The sequence below is a fragment of the Polyodon spathula genome, chromosome 4, assembly GCF_017654505.1.
Source record: "Polyodon spathula isolate WHYD16114869_AA chromosome 4, ASM1765450v1, whole genome shotgun sequence".
Lineage (NCBI taxonomy): Eukaryota > Metazoa > Chordata > Actinopteri > Acipenseriformes > Polyodontidae > Polyodon > Polyodon spathula.
The window spans coordinates 8,186,028-8,210,444 of NC_054537.1; the positions used below are offsets into that span (position 1 = coordinate 8,186,028).

At 37.5% G+C, this 24,417-nt stretch overlaps 1 protein-coding gene across 5 annotated transcripts; it reads right to left on the bottom strand.

The window, feature by feature from the left end:
• Nucleotides 1-673: 673 nt before the first annotated feature.
• On the bottom strand, nucleotides 674-24,417 carry LOC121314127 (coiled-coil domain-containing protein 106-like). 5 transcript variants are annotated; one of them, XM_041247062.1, is made up of 7 exons: nucleotides 24,297-24,417; nucleotides 23,703-23,810; nucleotides 22,122-22,247; nucleotides 3,373-3,598; nucleotides 2,898-3,083; nucleotides 1,912-2,091; nucleotides 674-1,382 (listed from the first exon to the last, which is right to left on the bottom strand). In XM_041247062.1, exons 4-7 carry the CDS (start codon nucleotides 3,575-3,577, stop codon nucleotides 1,033-1,035), a joined length of 921 nt encoding a protein of 306 aa, XP_041102996.1. In that variant the 5' UTR covers nucleotides 3,578-3,598; nucleotides 22,122-22,247; nucleotides 23,703-23,810; nucleotides 24,297-24,417; the 3' UTR covers nucleotides 674-1,032. The 5 variants fall into 5 exon arrangements, with proteins under 5 accessions (XP_041102996.1, XP_041102999.1, XP_041102995.1 ...); XM_041247065.1 differs by lacking the exons at nucleotides 22,122-22,247; nucleotides 23,703-23,810; nucleotides 24,297-24,417 and adding an exon at nucleotides 5,557-5,651; XM_041247061.1 differs by lacking the exons at nucleotides 22,122-22,247; nucleotides 23,703-23,810; nucleotides 24,297-24,417 and adding an exon at nucleotides 5,447-5,642.

Sequence of the window (24,417 nt, forward strand, 5' to 3'; positions counted from 1 at the left end):
TATCTATATCTACATCTAGAGGGAGAGAGTGAGCGATACCTGTGCTTTTCGCAAATGCGAAATACAGCATATAAAATGAAAAATCTTATGATGCAAACATAGAATTACATTTTTAAATGAATGCTTTCAATCATAGCTGTCAAGGCAACAGTAGCGTGTATAAATATATATATATTTTATCTTACTGTATTTTTATAGAGGGCATGGGCAGTATTTACTGTGAATAGGCAGTTAATTAAATAGCGGGGGACTTCAGGTACGTTGCAGTTACTGCCGCTAAAAATGATGGTAACTTAGTTTTTCTGTGCTAGGTCTGTTTATGTCAAAATGTTTAAAAACAAGCGGATATGTTTAATAAAAAAAAACTATGTATACAGTTAAAACACGATGTATACTTAGTTGTTATTTCTACACACCTATTTGAATTATTTTATTAATGTGTACCTATAATAAAAAAAACAAACAATTTTTAGCGGATAAAATTAAATAAAATGAAAAATTATAAAAAATATAATTTATTAATGGTACCCCGCGGTAATATATATATATATATATATATAATATATATATATATATTATATATATATATATATATATATTATATGTGTGTGTGTGGGTGTGGGTGTGGTGTGTGTTGTATGTATGTATGATGTACATATGTGAAACATGTACTGGTATCATAATAAACCATTAAAGCCAAGCCCCTTGTTTAATGGCTTGCTTATTTTGTCCACTTGGGCTGTCCATCTCTATAATCTTTCTGTCACTCCCCAGAACAAGTTTTATCAATAGCTTAAATCAAGAATCATGTTTAATTTTTTTTTTTTTTTACCTTAATGAATTTTAAGTCTTCTCTTCCAAAATAAGGCATTCCCAAGTGCACCACAAATAATGATTTCTTAACTCCAAACCATTTAAATAATATATATATATATTTTTTTTTTAATTGGTCTGCAATTATCATTAGTTTAAATATTTTTCATTGAGGACCGGGCGACTCCACCTCATTTTCAGGGATCTACTGTCCCCTGTCTAATGCTTTTCTGCTTTTACATCAAGTATTTTGGATTTTTTGGCTGTTATTGGCAACAGCTCCCCAGTAGCTTTCATTAACTCGATTTTCCGGGACAGGCTCTCATCATTTTCCATGAGAGTGGCACATTTTTGTGCGTATTTAACCAGTGTCTCTTCGCGTGAATTGAAGAGTCCCACTACCGACAGCATGTCTTTGGCTGCGAGGTGTAGCTCCGCTATGGGTGCGGTGTTAGCAATGGTGTTCCGGTCAATGCCGTAATGACGGAACGCTCCGCTCATGCTTTTCTTCTTGTTGAAGGTAGACAGCACCTGCTTGTACCGATGAATGACATACTGCACACCAGTTGCTGGAAAGGAAGTAAATGCAATATATACACACACATATATACATACAAAATTAAACCACAGTTTCCTTTTAAAAATACAATGCATCATTTTCTTGACTCTGGAAACACAGAAATCAACAAACTGAAAATAACAGTTCCTATGGCAGTTTCAACTAGTTTCATGTACTATTTATTTGTAATATTGTATTGTTTTGTTTTTTGTACACTATAACGATAAGAAAATCACATAAAAAAATCATAATGATCTCTCTTCAATCAACAGTTATTTGAATATTTTCAAAACTAAGTGTCTATAAGCATCTTACCCAAGGGGTACATTTTTAATAAATGGCACAGCTATTGTTATCGTGGCTTGTAAAGAGTACCAAATGACAAAAAACTATAATAACTTAATAACATTGATTTTATAATAACGCTGTTATCTTACCATAGTTGCTGTTTGTTTTGTAACTTGATACTTATAAAAAGCCACTAGGGTTAGTCCTATTTTGTCTTTAGATGTTATGCTTTATAAATCAACATGTCATACCTCTTTTTCTGCTGTAATCTTTAGATTTCTTGCCCCTCCTTTTGTCTTTGTGATGCTTTCTTTTTTTGACCTCACTGGAAGTTGCTGAAGACACTGTTGTCAATGACATGTCAGAGCCGCTGTCCATGCTGAATGCTGAGCTACTGGATGTTGTTCTGGACCTTTTCCTCGGCTTAGCATCTGAATGGAAAGAACAAGTATATTTAAGTGCAAGAATGACTTTACAGTTATGCACAGAGATCTTTTGAAGACAGTGGAAATCTATATTCTACTAATAACACAATCCTGCTTTCGAAGAAGTTTTTCTTGGGTGCCTTGACCTTGCAAGAGGGATTAAACTGTACTCTTCCTCAGAACCCTGCAAAATCTGTCTCAGATTTTGTATCTGCAATAATCCTTAGATTGCGGCTTTCTTATTGAAGAGCTATGACTTTAGCTTTTATTTCAGTGTTCAGTTCACAGGTCTTTTTTTGTTTTTGTGGTTGTTTTTGTGTTTTTTTGTTTTTGTGGTTGCTTTTCAAAGTTCAATGGTAAATCAGCAGATAAATGGTTGTAATCCCAACTTCTACCAGATTTCCAATGAATGCTTGATACAAAGTATACGAAAAAAATCAATTAGATGTACATTAAAAACAGCAAGTCTCTAACTCAGAAGAGCTCATAAATAGTTTGCATGTATGTAACTTCATGCCTATATTGAACTTACAAATACCTTAGTTTTAAATTATATAAATGCAAAAATCAAGTACTACAGTTTATATTTGTTTGAATTATTTTTTTTTATTTCCTTTTGATGGTGGACTCAGACTTGTGATGTGTGTGTGTGTGTGTGTGTGTGTATGTGTGTATATATATATATATATATATATATATATATATATATATATATATATATATATATATATACACACACACACACACACACACACGTACGTACTTATAAAAAACAAGGCAAGATGTAAATGCAAGCAGTCTCAAGAGTTTACCTTCAGTTGTCTTTGGACCTCTTGTTAAATTCTCAATTTGTGAACGAAGAAAGCTGCGATCTTGCTGGAGATCTTCAACCTGTTTTTCAAGATAGGTGATCCTTTCCTGTTTGCTTTCTAGTTGGCATTTGAGTTTAGTTATGGTCAAAATGGCAGTAGGTGAAAGGACTTCTGCTGTGGATTCTGCTGCAACAAGAAAAGAAATTACAAATTGTGCAGACTTAATATCCTTATCCAAAATTCATATATAATAATTTTGACATATGCAGAAACCTTTTTGATCTACATACAGAAAGACATATTTATGTATTTGTTTGTTTATTTATAGGATAAGTTATGAGAGCTGCCCTTATCTAGAATTTCATAAGCATTTTTTCTTAAACCTTTAAAAAAAAAAAAAAAAAAAAAAAAAAAAAAAGATTTAAACTAAGATATATCAACTTCAAAAGGTAAAAAACTTAAGACTTGTGCTTACTTGAAACTACACTGCTAGCTGTATCGTCGTGCTCAGCATCACTTGCTGCGGCTGCAGCCCTGCTGTCCCACTGCACCGTCTCCGAATCGTCTCTTATCAGCCGGTGCATGCTGCTCACGGTTGCTTTCTTTCTCATGGCTGAGCTGGAGTGTATTTCGGCTTCGGGGGAATATCTTATAGGCTTCTTTGGCCAGAGAGCTGACATGTCTTCTTAAGGCCTTCTTACCTGTACAAGAAGAACGGATCATTACTATTCGATGAGGACTCGTGTTAACTACTGCATAGAAGTGAGTACATGCAGTACAAATGGATTAACTGAGCACACAGTACACATTGTGTCTCTGAGGAAGAACTACTTGATCTTTTTCTAGAAAATAGTGATGGCTTTGAATTTCTTATTCACATACGAGTAATTCAATTGAGCACTGAAAGCAAACAGATGTCCCTTCTATGTGTCCATTTCTAGTGCAACTCAAACCAAGGAGCTCTCCAAATGAATGCGATACCCTGGTGGGTTATTCAAAAAACAGGTCTCCCTTACAGCCACACAGAGCACATGTTCTGTAGTCCAATATGCAAGAAGGATATGCAGTTCCGTTGAAAAATTCTGTGGTTTGAAGCAAGTTCTTGTTTGGTTTCTTCCCAGAGTTGATTAATGAATGAGTCTTGACCCAGGGGTATGTGAATAATAACTATCAAAGCAACTGCAGTCTTGTTGAAAAATGCATGGGGACAGGTAGAGCATAGGACACTTTAAACGTTGCACAACTGAACCCCCCCCCCCCCTCCCCCAATTCCACACGGTTATACATTCCTGCAGTTTTTTATTAACTCGTTTATTTAAAAGACTTTTTAGACAGTTGCACTTACCTGGAAGCTAACCATAATCCAATATAGGCTCCAGCACCTGTACTGTGCATGACTTACAATAATCAGCCCCTTCATTCACTAAAAACAGAGGGTGGAGACAGATATAATGTAGGCAAAACTAATCTCTGGCATTTTGGTCATGACAGTAGTTCTACCTTAAACTCTGGGTGGTTATGCTTCAACCCATTTTTCCTATAGTAAGTTGTAGATCATGTGTGTTTGCCATTGACAAAGAACAAGTTGCAACTTGAAGGGAATCTGATAATATTAGAAGCATTCAAGTGTTATCCTGTTTATTCTTTTTGTAAGGGAACATTCACAAAATTTATAAACCAGCATTCATTGATCAAACTTTTTCAAATTGGGATTGCCTTTAAAAAGACTTTGCTGTGGTAAGTCTCCTCTATTGAAAAAATGCCACTCACTAATAGAAAAAAAATCTGATTCACATATTAAATAAACATGAAAACGAGTAACAAAAGCAAAAATACATACTGTAGTGTTTAAATGTATTGTCTACTTTGTGTCAGAGTAAGAAAAAAGAAAGGAAAAAAAGCAACCATTTTCTTCTCTGGGGTTTTCTAATTTGTATACCAGTAAAAATTAAACGGTGCAGCTGGCAATCAATAAAGATTGCATACTTTAAAAATGGAGTCGGTTCAGCCGGGCCAAGACAAAATGAATGCAATTGCACGCTGAAGGCATGCCAGAGGTTCAGCTGTGCAACAGGGATGCCACACTATCAGTTACCCCACCTTAGACCAAGAAGCGGCCACTGAACCCAACGCCCCCCACCCCCGTGTTCCGTACTCCGTCACCATGGAGATAGTGACAGCCAATAATTTGTTTTCCATAAGACAAAACAATGTTTGCTAAATGATAAACTCGACGCCTAACGCTGTAGGGAAACTAGATATGTAGTTTTGATATTAGATGAACCTTATTAAAATGAATACAATCATAAAATAATATATAACTGTAAAACAATATTTTACTTAACTACAAAAACACATTTTTTGTTTGTTTTTTGTTAGGACGTCTACACGGTCTTGTCCATAGTATCTGCAAAAAGTGTGTATAAAACGAAATATACCTTTTTTAAAAACGTCTTATTTAATCTGCTAATTATATTCATCTTCACTTTCATTAAAAGAAGGGATGCATGCACGCGAGAATACTGTTGTATCAAATGCAACATACATACCTCTAATGTAGTTTTTCCTACAGAGGGCTGGCAGCTCGTCACTATTTAAACTAAAAATTGTTTTTTAGGATACAGAGGAAACGGACGATTTGTTTTCAGAAGCGGCATACCTCGAAAGCAGAGCAGCGCTTGCTTCTTTGTGCCTGAGGCCGGGGATAGGGGGAGTGGGGGGGAGGTGATTGGCAACGTTGACAAAACCACCGACCAGTCAAAAGAAACAGACTGAAACCGCAGCGTTTCCCTTCCTTCCGCGTCGGTCTCAGAATGCTGGGATTAGAAGTGCACACTGGGATTTGGAGTGCTTTGGGACGTACATAAAGTGTCCTGTGTTGTATGCTTCAGTACCTTTGTGCGTAATTGTACTACGTTTACTATCTATGTGTCTATTTTACAATGCATATATGCTTTTTCAAAGTTTTAGTATGGTAACTTATCGAACTCCAGAGTTCACACAAACTGTTTAAATATAAAAACCGATATACCTAAGAAGGTAACTTTATATTTTAAATTGAAAAAGCGCATATACGGCTAATTTATTGTGAACTGGATTAAACACCTGGTATGAGAAAGTGATTGTACAAAAAAGTAGAGTTTAAGGAACGACAAAAAAAAAAAAAAAAAAAAAGAATATTGAGAGAAACACTTATATTAAATATCTTCTGGTTACGATTGAACTGCTACTATGAGAACTTTGAAATACTTTATTAAAACCGACTACCATGAATTGCCAAAATGTTAAACAGCTTTATTAGGAGAGGAAATGCATAAAAGGATGAAGTAGAAAACAAACGCATAGTAAGGCATAAACTGTACTGTCATAGTATGAATGGTAAGCCGCAGAGATGTCTGGGAAAGCATGCATTGTAAAAAATAAATCATTAAATACAAAGACCCTGGCAACAACATGATCATTGTTTAATGCGGCATGGGACAAAGATTAATAAACTGCAAAATTACAGCACACATTTACCTTGGTAAACTTGCACTGAAACTTACATTGAAGCCTGAAACATAATATCATATAAATCAAGATGTTTATGTGTGTGCATGGCCCACAGCTGTTTTTACTATTCTATTTGTCATATACACTAAACACAGTGGGCAACATACTGCCTGTATTGTAATAAACAAGACTAATGCAATTGTACCCCAGATGTTACCTACTCACTACCAATACCAAATGAATATGGGAGATTTATTCTTCCTTATAGCCACCCAAATAGGTTTTCCAAAATTAAATTTATTTTAGTAACACTTTTTAAGATTGTTTTTTGAGGCCCTTACTTATATTTAAAATGAGCAATAATACATAGCTCTGCTTTCTGTTGTGTATTATCAGTGGCAAGCAGGTTTCAACAAACTAAACCTGTTGGGAATGTAAAAAAAAATAGACTGCTGATAGTACTCTGTACAGAGAGCTAAACTGTAACGGATAGCAAGGATTTATGTTTTGTATTGTAAAATAATGAAGACGTTGTTACACAAAAACGAAACCTGAGCTTCCTTGCAAGGCTTCACAGAGGTATAGTGCTGTTCTTCAGCTGCCTGGTCCTCTTCCTTCACAGAGGTATAGTGCTGTTCTTCAGCTGCCTGGTTCTCTTCCTTCACAGAGGTACAGTGCTGTTCTTCAGCTGCCTGGTTCTCTTCCTTCACAGAGGTATAGTGCTGTTCTTCAGCTGCCTGGTCCTCTTCCTTCACAGAGGTATAGTGCTGTTCTTCAGCTGCCTGGTTCTCTTCCTTCACAGAGGTATAGTGCTGTTCTTCAGCTGCCTGGTTCTCTTCCTTCACAGAGGTATAGTGCTGTTCTTCAGCTGCCTGGTTCTCTTCCTTCACAGAGGTACAGTGCTGTTCTTCAGCTGCCTGGTTCTGGTTCTCTTCCTTCACAGAGGTATAGTGCTGTTCTTCAGCTGCCTGGTTCTCTTCCTTCACAGAGGTATAGTGCTGTTCTTCAGCTGCCTGGTTCTCTTCCTTCACAGAGGTATAGTGCTGTTCTTCAGCTGCCTGGTCCTCTTCCTTCACAGAGGGATAGTGCTGTTCTTCAGCTGCCTGGTCCTCTTCCTTCACAGAGGGATAGTGCTGTTCTTCAGCTGCCTGGTTCTCTTCCTTCACAGAGGTATAGTGCTGTTCTTCAGCTGCCTGGTTCTCTTCCTTCACAGAGGTATAGTGCTGTTCTTCAGCTGCCTGGTCCTCTTCCTTCACAGAGGTATAGTGCTGTTCTTCAGCTGCCTGGTTCTCTTCCTTCACAGAGGTATAGTGCTGTTCTTCAGCTGCCTGGTCCTCTTTCTTGCAAGGCTTCACAGAGGTATAGTGCTGTTCTTCAGCTGCCTGGTTCTCTTTCTTGTAAGGCTTCACAGAGGTATAGTGCTGTTCTTCAGCTGCCTGGTTCTCTTCCTTGGATTCTGCTGTCCTATACTGGCTAACTCTCCAGCTCTGTATTACACAGAGTGAACTGCAGCTTCCAGCTCATACTCAGTGCTGGCTCGTCTGGTGCACTGTTTCTTCAGAACACTGAAAAGACTACAGAACACTGTTGACTCTGGTCTTTATATACTGTACCTCATAGAATTTACAGACGGCTATGTCAGTATGACATGCGTTAAAGATTATATGTCTTCTTAACCAAATCAGGCCATATCAGCTTAAAGACTTCTACTAGTTCCCAGAACCTTCCCAAAGCAATAAATAGATATGTATAAAACAATAGTGTGCCAGGGGCTGTCATATTGAATGATAAAGTATGCTGGAGCTTTCTTATAAAATGAATTATATTTGTAATTACTGTTAGAATACTAATATATGAAAATGAAAAATAATTCATTGCAATACAAAACACCATTTAAGAAGAATTTTGTAGCATCATACTATTGAGTATTATAATGTTATGTTGTTTTATCGCAAAAAGTAAAATTTTATAAAAGTACAAAAATCAAACTAACACAGAAAACTTTTAGACTGGGAGTTATAGTAAGTGCTTTTGCTTTCGAAAACAACAAGCAGGGAAGATGGCTGCCTCTGAATCAGCGAGGGAGAGAAAAACCAAACAAGCTCACTCAGTAATTATTCATGAACAGCCCACATTTAATCATAGCTTTTCAACATGCACTTTATAATTTACACTTCAATAATGATCCTTTTCTGGGGAGTGTGATGCCCACTGAAGCTGGCCCACTCACTAGATAAAACTGAATGTGCTTATCTTTCACATTTAAGTATTCAGTTCATCAACAAATCAATGCAATTATTGTCTGAGTCATTCAGCTGCTAAATCAAACATTGTGTCATTGAACATATTTCAGTTGTACAGACCTTAATACTGATACCGATAATAACATATTACATAACCGCTATTAAAATACATCAGGGTCATTTTAAGTAGCTTTTATCATTCTAATTTGCATAAAGAAAAACAGTTTTTTCAAAATCATAACAAAAACAAAAGAATAGGCAAACGGATCCACTCATTTTTAAAAGTGGGTGGGCCAAGCCCCCTGACTTTTTGACAGTAGAAACATGTGCACAGCGGGAAAAGATTAGTTGCGGTTATAGTCTGTGTCCTATGTGCTTGAGGTCCCCAACCAGAATGTTTTCATCTGAACCAGAGCCAGCTGCTGCTCCTCTCTGCTGATTCAGATAAGTTCTTCACTATGCGTCACAACTCCTAACCACTGAATCTGATGTCTCTGATAAAACCGGGTTGTGGAGTGTGCCACAAATCCTCGACAACCCACCTCCATTGCGTAAACCTGGATGGGTAAACCATCCTCGCTATTCAGCAGCTAGTCGAGCGTACCGAAGTTTCATCCTTTCATACGCCACATCCTCAGCATCCTCCAATGGCACTGTTAGCTCTACCAGGTGAACAAAGCGAGCTGATCCAGACCACAAAACAATATCAGGTCGAAGGTTAGTAGTGGCATTCTCTTTTTGTCTTCCAATGCTAAGGCCAAACATCGCAGCACCTGGTCATGACACCAAGTAAACCATCCTTGGCTAAGACCCACCTTACATTCTGTCGAAATGTGTCTTAATGTAGCTGGCGATGAACATAAAGGAAACCACTGATCCTCTCCTACCCATAGATTAAGGTTCTGTGGTGATGTGAGAACATCATAAGTTGGCCTGATGAGTAAACTGATCCTGCTCTGTTCCATTGTCCATAGATCTCGCCAGCCAATCTTGCGTCGTTCTACAACCTCCCATCTCGTCCACTCTCCCTGCTTGGCCTGGGAAACTGCCTTCACGCACCTAATCCTCTCCTCCTGCTTTGGCACCTCATTGACCACCAGCTTCCTCCGTTGAGCTGAGACCGAGGCCTCCTCTTCCATACTGTACTTGCGCCATGATATCACTAATACAAAGGGCAGCCTTTGCCACCAACTTTCTTCCAGTTTTCAACACCGGTGCTGCCTCCCTCACACATTCGTCTTGTGACTCTGCCAATGTCATTTCCAAGCTTAAACTCCCTGGTTAGAGCTGACACTGGCAGCTGCAATATCCCTTTATCATACAGTCCCACTCTGTTGAGACAGGGTGGAACTCCTAACCATTTCTTGACGTATGAACTGATTAACGTATGAACTGATTAACGCTTCCAGCTTCTCTACTGTTGTCAAGAAAACTCATACACAGTGAGTGGCCACAGAAGTCTTGGCAGTAGACCAAACTAAAAGCACCAGAGTTTAAGTTTACCTGGTAAAGCACTGCTGTCTATGCTCTTCAACCCTTATTACTTGTTGTCTCACTTCTTCCATACAAACTGTGTCCTTTAAGTCTCCATCATACCATCTCCCAAGACTTATCACAGGCTTCTCAGACACTGTTGGTATTGCCTCACCGTAGAACCTATCTACTACTTGACCTTTAATTATAGAGATGCTCCTTGACTTAGTGGGCTTGAATTGCATTAGTGCCCATTCAATGTTATTGATTAGTTTGCCCAATAACCAAATAGTGCAGGCTACTGTTGTAGTCATGATTGTCATGTCATCCACGTATGTTCTAATTTGTGGCAGTCACATTCCAGAAGCCAAGCATTCTACTCCCACTACCCATTTTGATGCCCTAATACTTATTTCCATTGCATTGGTAAAAGCAAGTGGAGAAATGGTGCATACTGCCATTATTCCAATTTCTATACAATGCCATGTAGTGGTGAATTCTGAAGTTGAAAAACAAAATTGCAAATCTCTGAGGTAGGCTTTCACTAAGTTTGTTATTGTCCTCAGTACAAAAAAAAAAAATGAAATGCGGCCCAAAGAAGCTCATGTGGTACTGAACTGTATGCATTAGCTAAATCCAGAATGTCACATGGAGCTCCTTCCATTCCTTTTCAGCTGTTTGAATTTGCTGTCAGATCACACTGATGTGCTCTAAGCATCATGGGAAACCTGGAATACCAGCTTTCTGTACTAAGTGTCAATGAAGCAGTTCTTCAATAGGTAAGATTACAATCTCTGAGCAACAATGCTGAAGAAAATCTCGTCTTCCATGTTTAACAGGGAAATAGAGCGAAACTGACCGATACTCGTAGAATACGTTTCTTTGGATATAAAGACCCCACCTGCTCAGTGCTCTTGGTACAACCTGTTTTCCCATGTTACTTTCATAAATTTTCACAGGATTCCTAGAACACCAGGGGCACTTGTAGACTCTGTATGGAACTCCATTAGGCCCAGGAGATGATGGTGCCCTTTCCTTTTTCACAGCTTGCTCTACTTCTTTCCACTTAGGTGTGCAATCCTCCATTTGGTATTCTGGTGGGATGTGTGAAGAATCTTCTGCCTTTCTGAATCTGTGTTTCTCTCCAGCTCAGACTTAGTTGCTTTTAGTGTGCCATTTTCTCCCCAGTGAATAACATCTTTGCAAAATTGAATGGGTCTTTAATAAAGTTAGTTCTTACATGCTCCTTTTTGCAACATTTGTGTGCAATGAGCCAACAGATCATTCCAGTGGTGGGTGCTTCTGGTGAGCGCAGCTTTTCCAGGCGGAAATTGATCAAGACATATTTGCACTCAACAATGACTCAAAAAATATTGTCAAATTTGGCCATGCTGTTAAATGGGAGCGAAAGTTGCCAAGACTTTAAAATACTCAGATTTGATAAGCACTTTGCTGCCGCTAAAGCTTGCAATTTATGTTCTTACATTTAGAACGTAAAATGAAAAAAAGTATTTGATAATGCCCAGGAGTTAATTTGTAAAACAAGTGGCATTACAAGGAGTTTCAAGTGTCAAAGAGGGAATTTTTGTTATTATTATGTATTTATTTCTGCCTGGTTATTCTCACTCACTGTCAGAACCCACTTATAGTCGGGCATTGCTGTATTTTTTTATAGGCCTATTGGGGCAGGGTCATTTTAGAAAAAGTTAATATGTGATAAGTAGGCTGGAATTCTTAGTGCTTTGACGCTGTGAATTGCTGTATATAAAATGATAAAGTCTAACAAACTGAAATATTGATTAACATTTTAATATTATTTTATATTACTTACCGTATCTTAATGTTAGTATATGCAGGTGCATAGGATTACATGATGCACCTTTATACAGTACTAACTTTAAGATATGGTTGCTACTGTAGCATTAATTTGATGTTCTGGACCCACACTTAATCATCACCGCATAGGGCCCCGCACAGTAGTAAAAGCAAATGAATAACTAGCACATTTTCTTTTTACTTTAGCCTGTAGGCTATCCGTAATACAAAATAAAGCATGCTGCTACAATGTACACATTGGTGTACAATGCGAAGAAAAGATTATTTTAAATTGAAACTAAATGATTTTAGCTGGGTTTTTTTTTTTCAAATTATTATTTTTAACTTGGCGCACTTAGTAGCCTAGACAATTAACACACAATAGATCATGGTTCTGACTGTTTGGCGCATGCGTGGTACTGTAGGAAGGGGGCAGCAGCCTCGTAGATCCGCTTGTGAGTTATGGCAGTGACACGGAGAGGTGGGGAAGAGGGTGTGTTGGCTTTCCTTTTCTCTGAGTGGCTGAGAGGCGGGCCTTGGGGGATTGATGACCCAATAAGTTAACGCTCTGTTGTTCCCTCAGCCTGCCCCTCTAAGACGAGCCAGCTGGCGGAAGCTCTGCTGCCAGACCGAGCAAGGCCGGAGAAGAATAAGCAGCACAACAAATTAATTAAAAATAACTGAATTTTTAGTAGTGGGGAAAAACTTGGGCAGAACCCTGAACAGTACATTCAGGTTGAGGGAACGGGTGAGTGTAGGACAGAGATCTGGGCTGTGCGGATAGCAACGGTTGGAGTAACGCTGCCCAGCGCAGCACCTTTATTTTGTAGTTTTATTACCGTGTTTTATTTTTCCTTTTTCTTTCACCTTTTGTCTTCATTATTCTTTTGAGCACCTGTGAGTGTGCTGGTGTATACCTGTGTTGGTAACCCTGTGGTCCTAATTACCGTTGTCCAGGCCACAGACAATAGCGCCCTCTGCGGGCTATAGAGAAAATAATGCAAAAAGGAAAATAATAAAACTGGGCACCAGTGCGATGTTGCAAAGAAACCTTCTGTCTCCCGTGTGTGTCAATGAATTTCCCACCACCCTTCCACAATCCTATACAGATGCTCTGAATGAGCTGGAGGGGTTAGTGGCACATGTGTGCAGTCTATTGCTCCCAACACATTGGGAAAACCAGAAATGTCATAGAAGTGTGTTTTCAAGGCTTGTAAGTACACCCTGACTTTACTGAAAATTGGGTTCTTGGGTGTTTGTCTCAAAAATGCATTGAGCGCAACTGGCAAAGCAAGAGAAAAAGCGGACTGGGAAATACCAGCAACAATTGCAACTGTTTAAAACAGGCTTTCAAAAGTTCTGAACAAATTGATGCAATTGTAAGTGTCGCAATTGCTGGCAGCTTTAGTGCATCTCATTATAATATTTGAGAACCCCATTTTTGCAAACTTATGCAGGAACGCCTATAACATTTGCATCTAAGGTTGAACCACAAAAAAACACTGCTGCCACAAAGCATTCCCTAAAAAGTCGCTAATAGCATTGCGCTTATTTAGTAAATTTCACCCTAAACTTCCGACTCATTTGCAACTGGTTTGCAACTACAGCGACAGGTGTAAACCTGAGGCTTTTAACAGGAGCTTTAATGCCCTAGCTTGGGAACCAAGGGATTCTATGGAGAACAATGGTTATTTAATGGCAACTTGTGCTCCTTGAATGAAAGATTATGTAATGCCTGACAGGTAACTGATCCTCTGTAATACAGTCTGTAATGGACAGGTGATGGATGAAGGCTCTAAATAATTCTGGAAGAAGTTATATAAATATCAGAAGTGTATTGTTAATCAAGGGGAGTGAAGGGTTCCAAGGTAAAAAGATTTAAATAAGCTGCTAAATATAAATATTAGGTTTAATTCAATATTCAATTATGTATTAAAGGGTACATATTAATTAAAGGACCTTTTTATTGTATTGTGTTACATGTTCCCATGTGTTGCTACAACTGTTTACATAAGGTGTGTATATTATTTCATTTATTTAATCTTTTTACATTTTGACCATTTTTTTAAAATTAAAATTGCATTCCTTGCCTCAAGATGGCTTCCCATGTACCTGCATGAACCTCTCAGAACTACATTTCCTATCATCCTCATGCTCAAATTCAAAAAGCATAAAGGACTGTTTTAAGAATGTTTTTTAAGCCCATTTTGAGAGAAATAAAACATTCCTTAAAAAGTTTGATGCATAGGTCCCTTTATTTCAACTCCAGTTTTTATAGTTTAGTGAAATGCCACACATGCAAATGATGAACATCATGACATTCCCCCCCACAGCTGTGCGTGCTCACCTCAATCTGGACCTGAACACAACTTCCCATTCAGTCTTAAAACACTTTCAATTTCAATACAATTATGTGTCTTTTTAATTGTATTTTTTATGTTCAGTCTACCAAACTAATTTTTGCATAAGGACTTAAGATACCTTCTGCAGATCACAATCTAAACCAGTTTCAAATCACTTCATATTTTTTATTTTCAAAGACGGATATATAAAACCGCATTCACATGAAATATTTAAACTGGTACACCGAATGAGGGTTCTATCACTTCAAATGAATTGCATTCAGTACATAATGGTTCTCTACAGAACATAAAGACAGGGGAGTCCATAGAAGCAAAGTGGTGATTCGCAGGGAACTCGCTTTTAATCAGTCAGTCAAATCAAGTCATCAAGCGTCAATAACCAGGCATTGTCCCCTGCCCCCTGCACATGGCTTCCCTACAGTCAGCCTCTCCACTTATCAGAGGAAAAGATGTATTATATATTAAATGTTTTATTCAGGAACGTATAATATGCATAAATGTCTTATCATGTCTAACCTGTAATAAATATTTTATCTATCACATGAGTTCAGACTGAAAACATGTGGTTCTATATAGAGAAATAGAATGGCAAATCAAAAAGGTGTATAAAGTTATTTAGTCTTTAAAGAGATTGCAGCTCACAAAGTATTCCATGCATTTTCCTTTCATGCACACTCATTCTCTAATGAAGTCTCAGAAGTTCAGTTTGTCTCCACCCCTTCAGCCCCTGTCGGTTACCTGCCAGCTGCTTCCTTAATGACTGCCACCCTTGCAGCCAGTACGAATCTTAACCGTGAAGAGACTGCTGAGGTGAAATGACCTGGGAAGCACTAAACTAGTTTAATAAGACACTGCTCATTTATCTAGTGGATTGACCTACATTTAATTTCCACAGTTATGTTTTTTAGGTCAGCTGAAGCTATGTTAGGGTCAAGCACTGCTGTGTCTAAAGATGACTCACTTAGGGTTTTGAATACACACATCAGTATCTTGGTTAATTAGATTCTCCAGGTTTACTGTAATCAGAAACAATAAGTTATTGGATTTCATGTTGGGACACTATGGAAGATTACGTTTCAAGACAAACACTAGCAGAGTTAAGTTCAAAGTGTAATCCATTACCAAGTTCCAGAGAAAACTGAGAACTCAAACCCAAAGCACAAAGATTGAGAGACCCTTAATGGCTGTTACAGGTACCTTACAAGTCCAAGTAGAAAATAGATTAAATACAAGAACATCAACCTCTGTTAGAGCTATGTAGCTAAACACTCATTTGTAATTTTCCACTTAAGTAATACAACATTCTTCTTTTAGCTCAGTCAATGCAAACAGGTTTCAAGAAGATAGGAAGCTTGTCTCCACAGCTAAGCTAAGCTTTCTTTAAGGAATGTAAACAGAAACAAGAGTCTAGTCTAAGACAAATGCCGTAAGACACAAGAATTCAGTTTTAGTGGGTTTTTCTTTCTTTCTTTCTTTTCCTTTTCTTGGCAACTTTGTTGCATTTCTGAAAGGAGAATCCACCCACTAATTATACACGTAATCAAACTGTCTCTTCAATAGCACGTCTACACCTCCTTGTCGTTTCTTTGTTTGGTCCTCCTCCTCCTCTGCCCCCACCTTGCAGTGCACCTTGTCTAGGGGGGAGGGGGCCCAGAGAGCCACTTGTCCTGCCCGCTGGCATTAGTTATCATCAAACAATATACATTACATCATAGTTCTGCCAGGGGTGGCTATTGAGCTCCAATGGACAAGGGCATGGGCCAAATTATACTATGCTTCATTATGGGCATGGTCATTTGTCAAATGCAATAGCTGTGCTATTTACGCTAGCATTATTGTTTTATTATTGTTATTTATTGATGCTGTGTGTACATTGTTGTTTATTTGGACTGAGCCATGGTGAAAGCTGAAGACAAATTTCCATGTTATGCTCTATTTAATGGACAATAAAACTTTTTTGAAATAACTGTTCATTTGAACTCTTTCGTGGACGTCTCCTTTCTGAACTATTTTTTCTTTCTCTGCCTCTTTTCTACTCACTGCATTCTTTCAATTGCAGTGTGCATTTAAACTCCTTTTATTTTACTCATTTGATAAACACTGCTGATTGCTGTATATAAATGTACTTGTACTGACGTTAACAAATCAATAAGCAAAGTTTTAAAAAAGTTTTAGTGTGAAACTGAACATGTTCTAGGTTCAACAATAATACTTTTTATAATGATATTACCAACCCAATTTATCTATGATGCGTTAAATCAAATACAAAAATAAAACAAAAAAGATATCGTTTATTGCATTATATTTTGCTACAATACTTTCTCCCAGATGAAAGTTGAACAGTCCCCAGTCAACTATACTGTATTGAATTAGGTATTTTCATTTAGCAATAATATATTAGATTGATCGAGAAGGAAAGGCGGTGGTTAGATAGAAAAGCATCCCTTTAAGGGTGCAACAGACTATAGAAATGGCAATCAACTAAGTAGTGGGAACAGAAATGTATGGCAGTTACACCATGTAAGTCATGTTTAGTTGTTTGGCAGTACATTTGTCATACTAGTATCTATTTGTTTATTTCAGTCCGCTGGTAGAAAGGACAAGCTTTAGCTATAGTTTACATTTTTAGGATTCTGTTCATTTCGCTGTTCCACGGGTTCAAACCCGTATGAGAGAATTCTTTTGCATATCACCTCCAGCAAACGTGGAGTTGTTTCCATCAATATACGAAGATGGAATTTGATCATCTTTCCTTCTCTAGTTTTAAAGATCGTACTTGGGAATTGATTAGAGGCTCCTGCCAATGCTTCTCCTTCAGTCCACATTCACAAATAGAGGTCCTATTTATTCTATTTAGATATCTCTATACTGCTGATGAAGTTTTACACCCCGGTGAATTACGCAATTAAGAGCCGTGTAATTTTATGCATAAAATGTATCACCACGCATTGGTGCATAATATTAAATAACATCGCCGTTAACAGTGAAGGATAGAGAAACAACCTAAAGTTGTATACTCTCAATGTCTACAACTTTAGTTCACTCTACAACAGTATTAAGATCTATTATTTGCTCAAAATGAGTCACTGTTATCAGCCTATTCACCTGTTCATTCCTCTTTTAATGTGATGCATGGCACTGATCCACCTTAATCAAGCTGGCATCCATGGGAAATATTACCCAGCTCATACACCATTACCAAGTTCATCCACTTGAGAGACTCATACTCTCCACCGTCTTCCACAGAATAAGCATTGAGCATACTACTAAAAATTTTCAGGGAGGCATAATTTCTTCAAGAATAATAGAGTGAGTCTTTTCTAGTCTCATTGAGAGATGGAATGAATCTGATCGGATTTATTTTATCTTGTATGACTGTTTACCTTCTAAATAGGGCTGTAATTCACAATTCCACATTAGAAAATATAATTTGTTTGAACTCTGAATAAAGAAGCACACATGGAGAAAGCCTTTTATTTTGAATTCAGTTTTATATCTGAATTGCTGGTGCAATGATACCGTCGTTTAGAGCTTATTCCTTTATTAGGATCTTAGGGTCTGGCTGCTACAGTTCGGCTCAGTCTAAGACAGCGAGAACTTAATGAAGCATTGTGACGATATACATCCTCATACATCAGAGTCACATTGACTAGTGCTGCCTTATATAATGTAGATGTTAAAGTATAGAATATCATGTGTAACAACATTTACAGCATGTTGAAATCTGGTGTTGGTCTGGACAAAGAATCCCACTGGAATAATACGGTAAGGTAAAAATAAAATCTGGCTGAAATTCAAGGGGGAAATAATGGCAGTTTCCCTATCATATCACCTGTTCACCAAATCACACCTGCTTCCTTCTCCTACTGGGATGTGGTACCAGGAGTCAAAAACCAGTAACATCCCTCCTACCCCAAAAGAAGTGAGCGTGATTGAGACATTTAACGAGGGGAAGGAGAACTGAGCCACGATGTTTGTTTTTCTTTATTCATAGTTGTTAATCTGTTCTTTCTTCTGATATAAAGATAGCAAGTTCTGCTTCCATGCTGCTAATCACACAATTAGATCATCTTTATAATCTTGCATAATGTTTATGAATTTGACTATCTGATTTACATCAAGCAGCTCGCTTAGCTTCTATATTTTTATTCCAGCTGTCCTAAGGATGTGGTTTCTCTAACTTCTTCAGTTTGGTTTTCATCCAATAACACAGAATGTACACTAGACGTGCATCTTTCTTTCTGTTTGTAGCTTTGTTCTTCTCCCTTCTCCTTGATAATTATTCAGAGAGATTTTCAACTCTAAGCTGCTTCGCTTTCTCCATATCTTCCGCTTTACTCTAAGTTCAAACAATTGATGTTTTCTAATGTGGAATTGTGAATTACAGCCCTATTTAGAAGGTAAGCTGTCATACAAGATAAAATAAATCTGATTCATTCCATCTCTCAATGAGACTAGAAAAAAATGATGCCTAAGAAAACCTTGTACTTTTTAATAACATGAATACTGATTTAGAAAGCCATTGCAAGCATGTCTTGCTTCTTTTTTCACCCCCTTTGATACTAACTAAAATTATACTGAACATATTGCACTCAGCTCACTTTTCACCTTCAGGCAAAGATATTCAGTTATTTCCACACCATGCTTGAATACACACATCTAGAGAAACATATTGCTGAACAAGAAACAGCGTTACTCGACTGTAATTCAAACAGGACAAACATCAAGGATTTTCACCAAATAACATTATGCTGTTTGTTAAAAAATATTGGAAACAAAATCAAATAAGTTGTATTTTATGTAGTACAGAACTGTTTTTGTTCAGTTGGTGAATGCTGCCACCTACTGTTAACATTTGTAAATACCCAAGTTGGTTTAAAAAAGGTTGCCTAGTTATGTAATATTGATCTCTTCGATGACAGGTGGAAGGACATTGGGACACGTCTGTATTCATTCAGAGGAAGTTTGTTTCCACTGTGTAAATAAGGGAGTTACCTACACCTGGAGGATGAAATTAACAGCCTTCTGTATTAAGTTACGGAATGGTCTTAGCTTAGCTTTCTGTTTCCAACCATATATACATTCCAAACTCCATTAGGTGGCAGTGTATTTCTGTTTCTTATATACTAAAAGTACCCTGTAACTCCTAATACTACAACCAGAAGTATAGATGTATTAGTAACCCTGTGTATACCTTCATATTACAGCGCCCTCTAGTGATCTGCCACTTTATGGTGCTGTCACTTATTTATATGAAGGTACGTTGGCTTATCCAAAGAGCTACTTACTGTTTAATTGTCATTATTGTTACAGCTTTGGCCAAAACTTTTCCATCACCCTATGGTATTAACAATAATGTTACGTTAACATATTGAATTACTTACCGCTTTGTACTTTTGCAAATACTTAAAAGAAAAACTGATAACAATTGAAAAAGGAGACATTTTGAAATCTAACATGAAATACTGTACTACTATTATGGCTTCCTGTAGACACTTGCAATATAGTTGTGTAGTTTCTTTAACTACATTATGTCCAATACATTTTTAGTTATGTCTCAATCCTAAAATTCTAAGTGATGCTAAACTTTTAGCCAGAGATGTGCAGGTCCTCTAATAAGTTCATTGTGTAACGGCAGTGTTAATGCAGATGATCAGAAACAAAGAGTACATTTAAATGATCATATTAAGTGGCAAAGCCTTTTATAAACTAGTTTCTCAATTAAGGTATTACAAAAAATCAATAAACCATTTTGCACTATCATTAGCTTCATAGGTCTCACATGTGCAGTTTTTAAAGAAATGTTATAGCAAACATGTATTTTTATTTTAAAACATGATATCTGATACTACTTTGAGTTAAATAAATCTCAAGCAAGCAATACCATCCAGGACGTATGTTACTGATTTACTTGCTTCCTTTTTTGCATTTCCATTAGCAACACATGTATTACAAAGGGCAAGATGCAAGATGGGGGTCGTGAAGGAAACAACTAGACAAGGCCATATGAAGATGCAGGAGAAGCCGTAATGATGCTGGGACTCCGGGAGCACAGAAGTAAATTAGTTTAGGGGACGCTGATCCCAAATAGTGTATAGAGAGAGTAGAGTAGTGTAGTAAGCTCCTGGAGTGGAACATTTCTTTTGTGCGACTAGCGCTCGCCTTTTATTTTTAGGTTAGTTTTGGTTTGTTTTCTTTATTAAATGCAACACTAGGGCTACCATTGCTAATTGTGTTAATTAAATCTGTGTGTCAGCACCCACTGCTCTGTGCCTGATTCAGTATTAGTGATGACCCACGTATGTAACATCACCATTGCACTGGTACTACACTTTTTTAAAGACAGTTCTCAGTTTCTATACCTTACACTCACAGGAAATTTGTCACGCTTGCACTTCCTAAGTTTTTCACCACAGCAGTGTATTCTGGGTCAAAGCAGGTTACTGGCTGAAAGCATATCAGTAAATGGGGGAAGCAGCTGATTGGTTATTGACAGGATAGAAGCCAGTGGGGTGGGCCAGTTGCACCCTCCAGGTGAAATAACCCATTAAATGCAAACAGAGATTTATTTAAATACAACATTTGTTTCTTTCAAAACTGCACATTTGTACCTACATAATGAATGGATGTGCATGATGGGGAAAATGTATCCAACTGGTTTGATCATATTTCTCAAATATTTCTCATGGCTCAAAACAACAACAACAACATTAGAATATTTCGGACACTCGTCAAAAAAAATTCATCAATAATTGTTGAGCCTATCCATATAAACAAGCTTATCTAAAAATGCTCTGGTCCAAATTGGTTTTCATTAGCGAGTCTACTCTATGTGTATGCAGAAAATATTTTCACAGTCTTTATTAACTTTCACTCTTTATTGAGTGCAAATGAAGGGATGGATGTGAATCTGTTTTGAAGCGCTGTGATAGTCTTCATTTCTTAACGACCGCGCACTACAAATGGAACCCCAGAAAACCCTGGTCTTCTGAACTACAAAAAGAAAATAAGACCAAGGTGTTATTTCTAAATGTTGTTATTGTAAATCCTAATCCATTTACCTGACTGCCATACAGCAGCAGCTCACTTTATACAGATTTATATAAAAGTTTAGGATACTTCAGTTGCAATAACACACATTTCTACAGTAAAGCTATACCTGCTCTTGTGGCATAATGTCAGCTGAGGTCAAAGATTGTTTTCTTTGGGAAGTTGGTACACCGTGTCTTGGTCTACTCCATGTGCAGAATTGCATTGTGTCATTATGCTGAAATTACAAGTATTTTGTTTCTAGTTTCTGTTTCATTTGCACAATGTAAGGACCTTATTTTAATAGTGTTCACTCTTGTTTTTCAACTCCCTTTTTAAACACCTGTTCATTTAAAAACAACTCAAACAACACAAGAATATGTATGAACGAGGAGATCTCCCTCGATTTGTACTCAACACTTTTAGCTATATAGCCAAGCATCCTGTTTGCCTTTTTGATTGCTTCCCCGCACTGTCATGTTGCCGACAGCGATGAGTCTTTCTCTTGGTCAGCCTGTTCTAGTTCCTTATCTCCCATTTGGTATTTGGATCCTACGTGTTTGTGATTGGCATGTAACTCCTTACCTTTTCTGAGGAGTCAGCACAGGTGCATTTACAAATATAAAGACACACAAAAAAAAACAGACTAATAGCAAAAACCAACAGATAAACAAACCTATCAGAAGGCAGGTTCCTTAGCCCTATTTAAGAGCATTTCATAGGCTAGAAGAGTAGGGTATGGCACTCAGTAATCTACAATACTGTATGCTCACTTTATGTCAAGACTTTGTGGCATTTTGGAAACTTACCATGCATTCTGCAGCTAAGTCTCTCGCTTTGTTTTCTTTAATCTGCCGTTTCCTGTATTGTGCTTGCTGGGCAAGATCAGCATAATAGTCTGGCGACTGCCTTCTTTCCTGCTGTTTTTTCAAGTACTGTGCAAAAGAATGGAAGTGTATGGTTTAAATTGCCAAGTATGCTATACAAACTCTAAACTACATCCAGCGGTTTAGTAATGCAATAATAACAAATCATGTGTATTTTAGTGTATCATTGTGGCAGGACAAAGGGCCTGCACAGGTCATTTTGTAAATAAAGCTGTTTATTTTCATTTAAATTTGGCAGGGATGGGATTTAAATCCCATTCTGCAAATCCAGGTGTGAAATGTGGCAGATGATGCCTTAGGGGGTTGGTAATAATCACAGCTTTCATCTGAGGTTCTGTGCTGCTGTGCTCTGCCTCCTCGCTGGCCATCCACATGAGTGCATCCAGCACCACTCCTCCAGCACTCCTGCAGGATGGTACAGAATCCCAAAATAAAAGCTCTTTGGTTACCAGTCCCCTATGACACTGTCTGCCACATTCCACATCTGAATTTGCCAACCTTGAATTCAAATAACCAGAACTTTATTTGAAAACACACACACTCACACTATATTTACAAAGTTACCTGTGCAGGGCCTTAGAACTGCCAGAATCATAATCATAATCATATATGTATGGAGAGAGAGAGAGAGAGAGAGAGAGAGAGAGAGAGAGAGAGAGAGAGAGAGAGAGAGAGAGAGAATCAATAATCTAGTGTATTAATCAGTTTATGAAATTGAACTGTCTAAGACTACTACTACTACTGCTTCTTCCTGTTTGCGTTTCTATAATATTTATCATCTTACCTCCTTAAAGAGAAGACTTCCAAGGAGGAATAGTTTGAGAGTCTAAACACCTGTTGGACCGTTTTCGGTCACGGTGACATATAGAAAAATGGCTGAATGATACACTTTACAAAGTCAAGTGTCAAGCGTGACCGTTTATTTGTTTATAAAATCAAAACAACATAAACTATGTTTAGTTAATTACGCATTAACATTTAACCCTCTTGGTAATAAGATCAAATCAAGTGACTAAACACTGACATATTTTGTCTTCTGACAGGTCTTTGGGTTTTGTTTTTCAAACTCCCCCTCTTTTTACTTACAAAAGAGCACCTAACCTTAAAACTATGTTAATAATGTCTAAGCAAAAATTGATGAACATATATCTGTGATATATCAGGTGTGGTAAATCAGTTGGTAATTTGTGTTGTGTGCCCATGAACTAATATTTTACATAATTGTAATTACCTGTTAAACTCAGTATATTTAAATCGAGGCACTGAACCAGTGTATACACACTGATGAAGGTTTTTTGGCTGAAACATGTTTGTGATTTTTCTTTGTGGATTAGAACTTTAATCTGCTTGACCTTCAAAGAATGAAGCTGTGAAATGAAGAATAATGAAAATGCCTTTTTTGAATTAATTTGTTTTTCCTATGAGTGTGGACCTTTGTTATACTGCTCTGACACCTACAGTATGCAAATCATCTAATGAATAAACATTAGACATGCTTCCTACCGGTTCATTAGCATCAGATGTTATCTTCTGTTTTTCCTTGGGTATTGCATTCCTTGCCTCTCTTTCCTTCTGCCCAGTCTCAGTGATTGGGCCCCAAATATTATATTCCTAAAAATCCATTCAAAAAAGGAACTTCATATATTATCTCTTATACAATGACACCAAAAAAAAAAAAAAAATACAGACGTTTGCTGAAAATGTCAAAGCCATGCTATAGTTACAGTTACATGCTGAATTATGTAAAATATAAAAAAAGTTCCCAGTAAGGCTAAGTACCTAAAGTAATACTAAAGGATTATACAATTATAACATCTCTTGATAAACGTTAGTCACACAAAACAAACAACAGCTGAAGACAAAGGGAAAAGGAAAAGAGCACTATGAGAAAGACCATGGCTCAAAATAAGCAAAGAAACTCATGAACAAGGATATCAAACAATAAGACAACAGCAGACAATGCAACAGAGAGCAAGAAACTAACGCTGCTACACAACTGGTGAGAGGAATCCTGGAATGAAAATGCATCAAATTACACAGCCTTACGTTACAGCGCTTTCATAAAAGAATGTTTATATTAACAAGGTACTTCCATACTTTGCTGCTGCTGCTATTGAGACTCCCAGCAGGATGCAGAAGCTTGCCATTACTGTCTATTACCCGGGCACCCCCTCCTGGTTTTCCCCAGGGATGGTAGTCAGTGAACCTCACTTCCAGT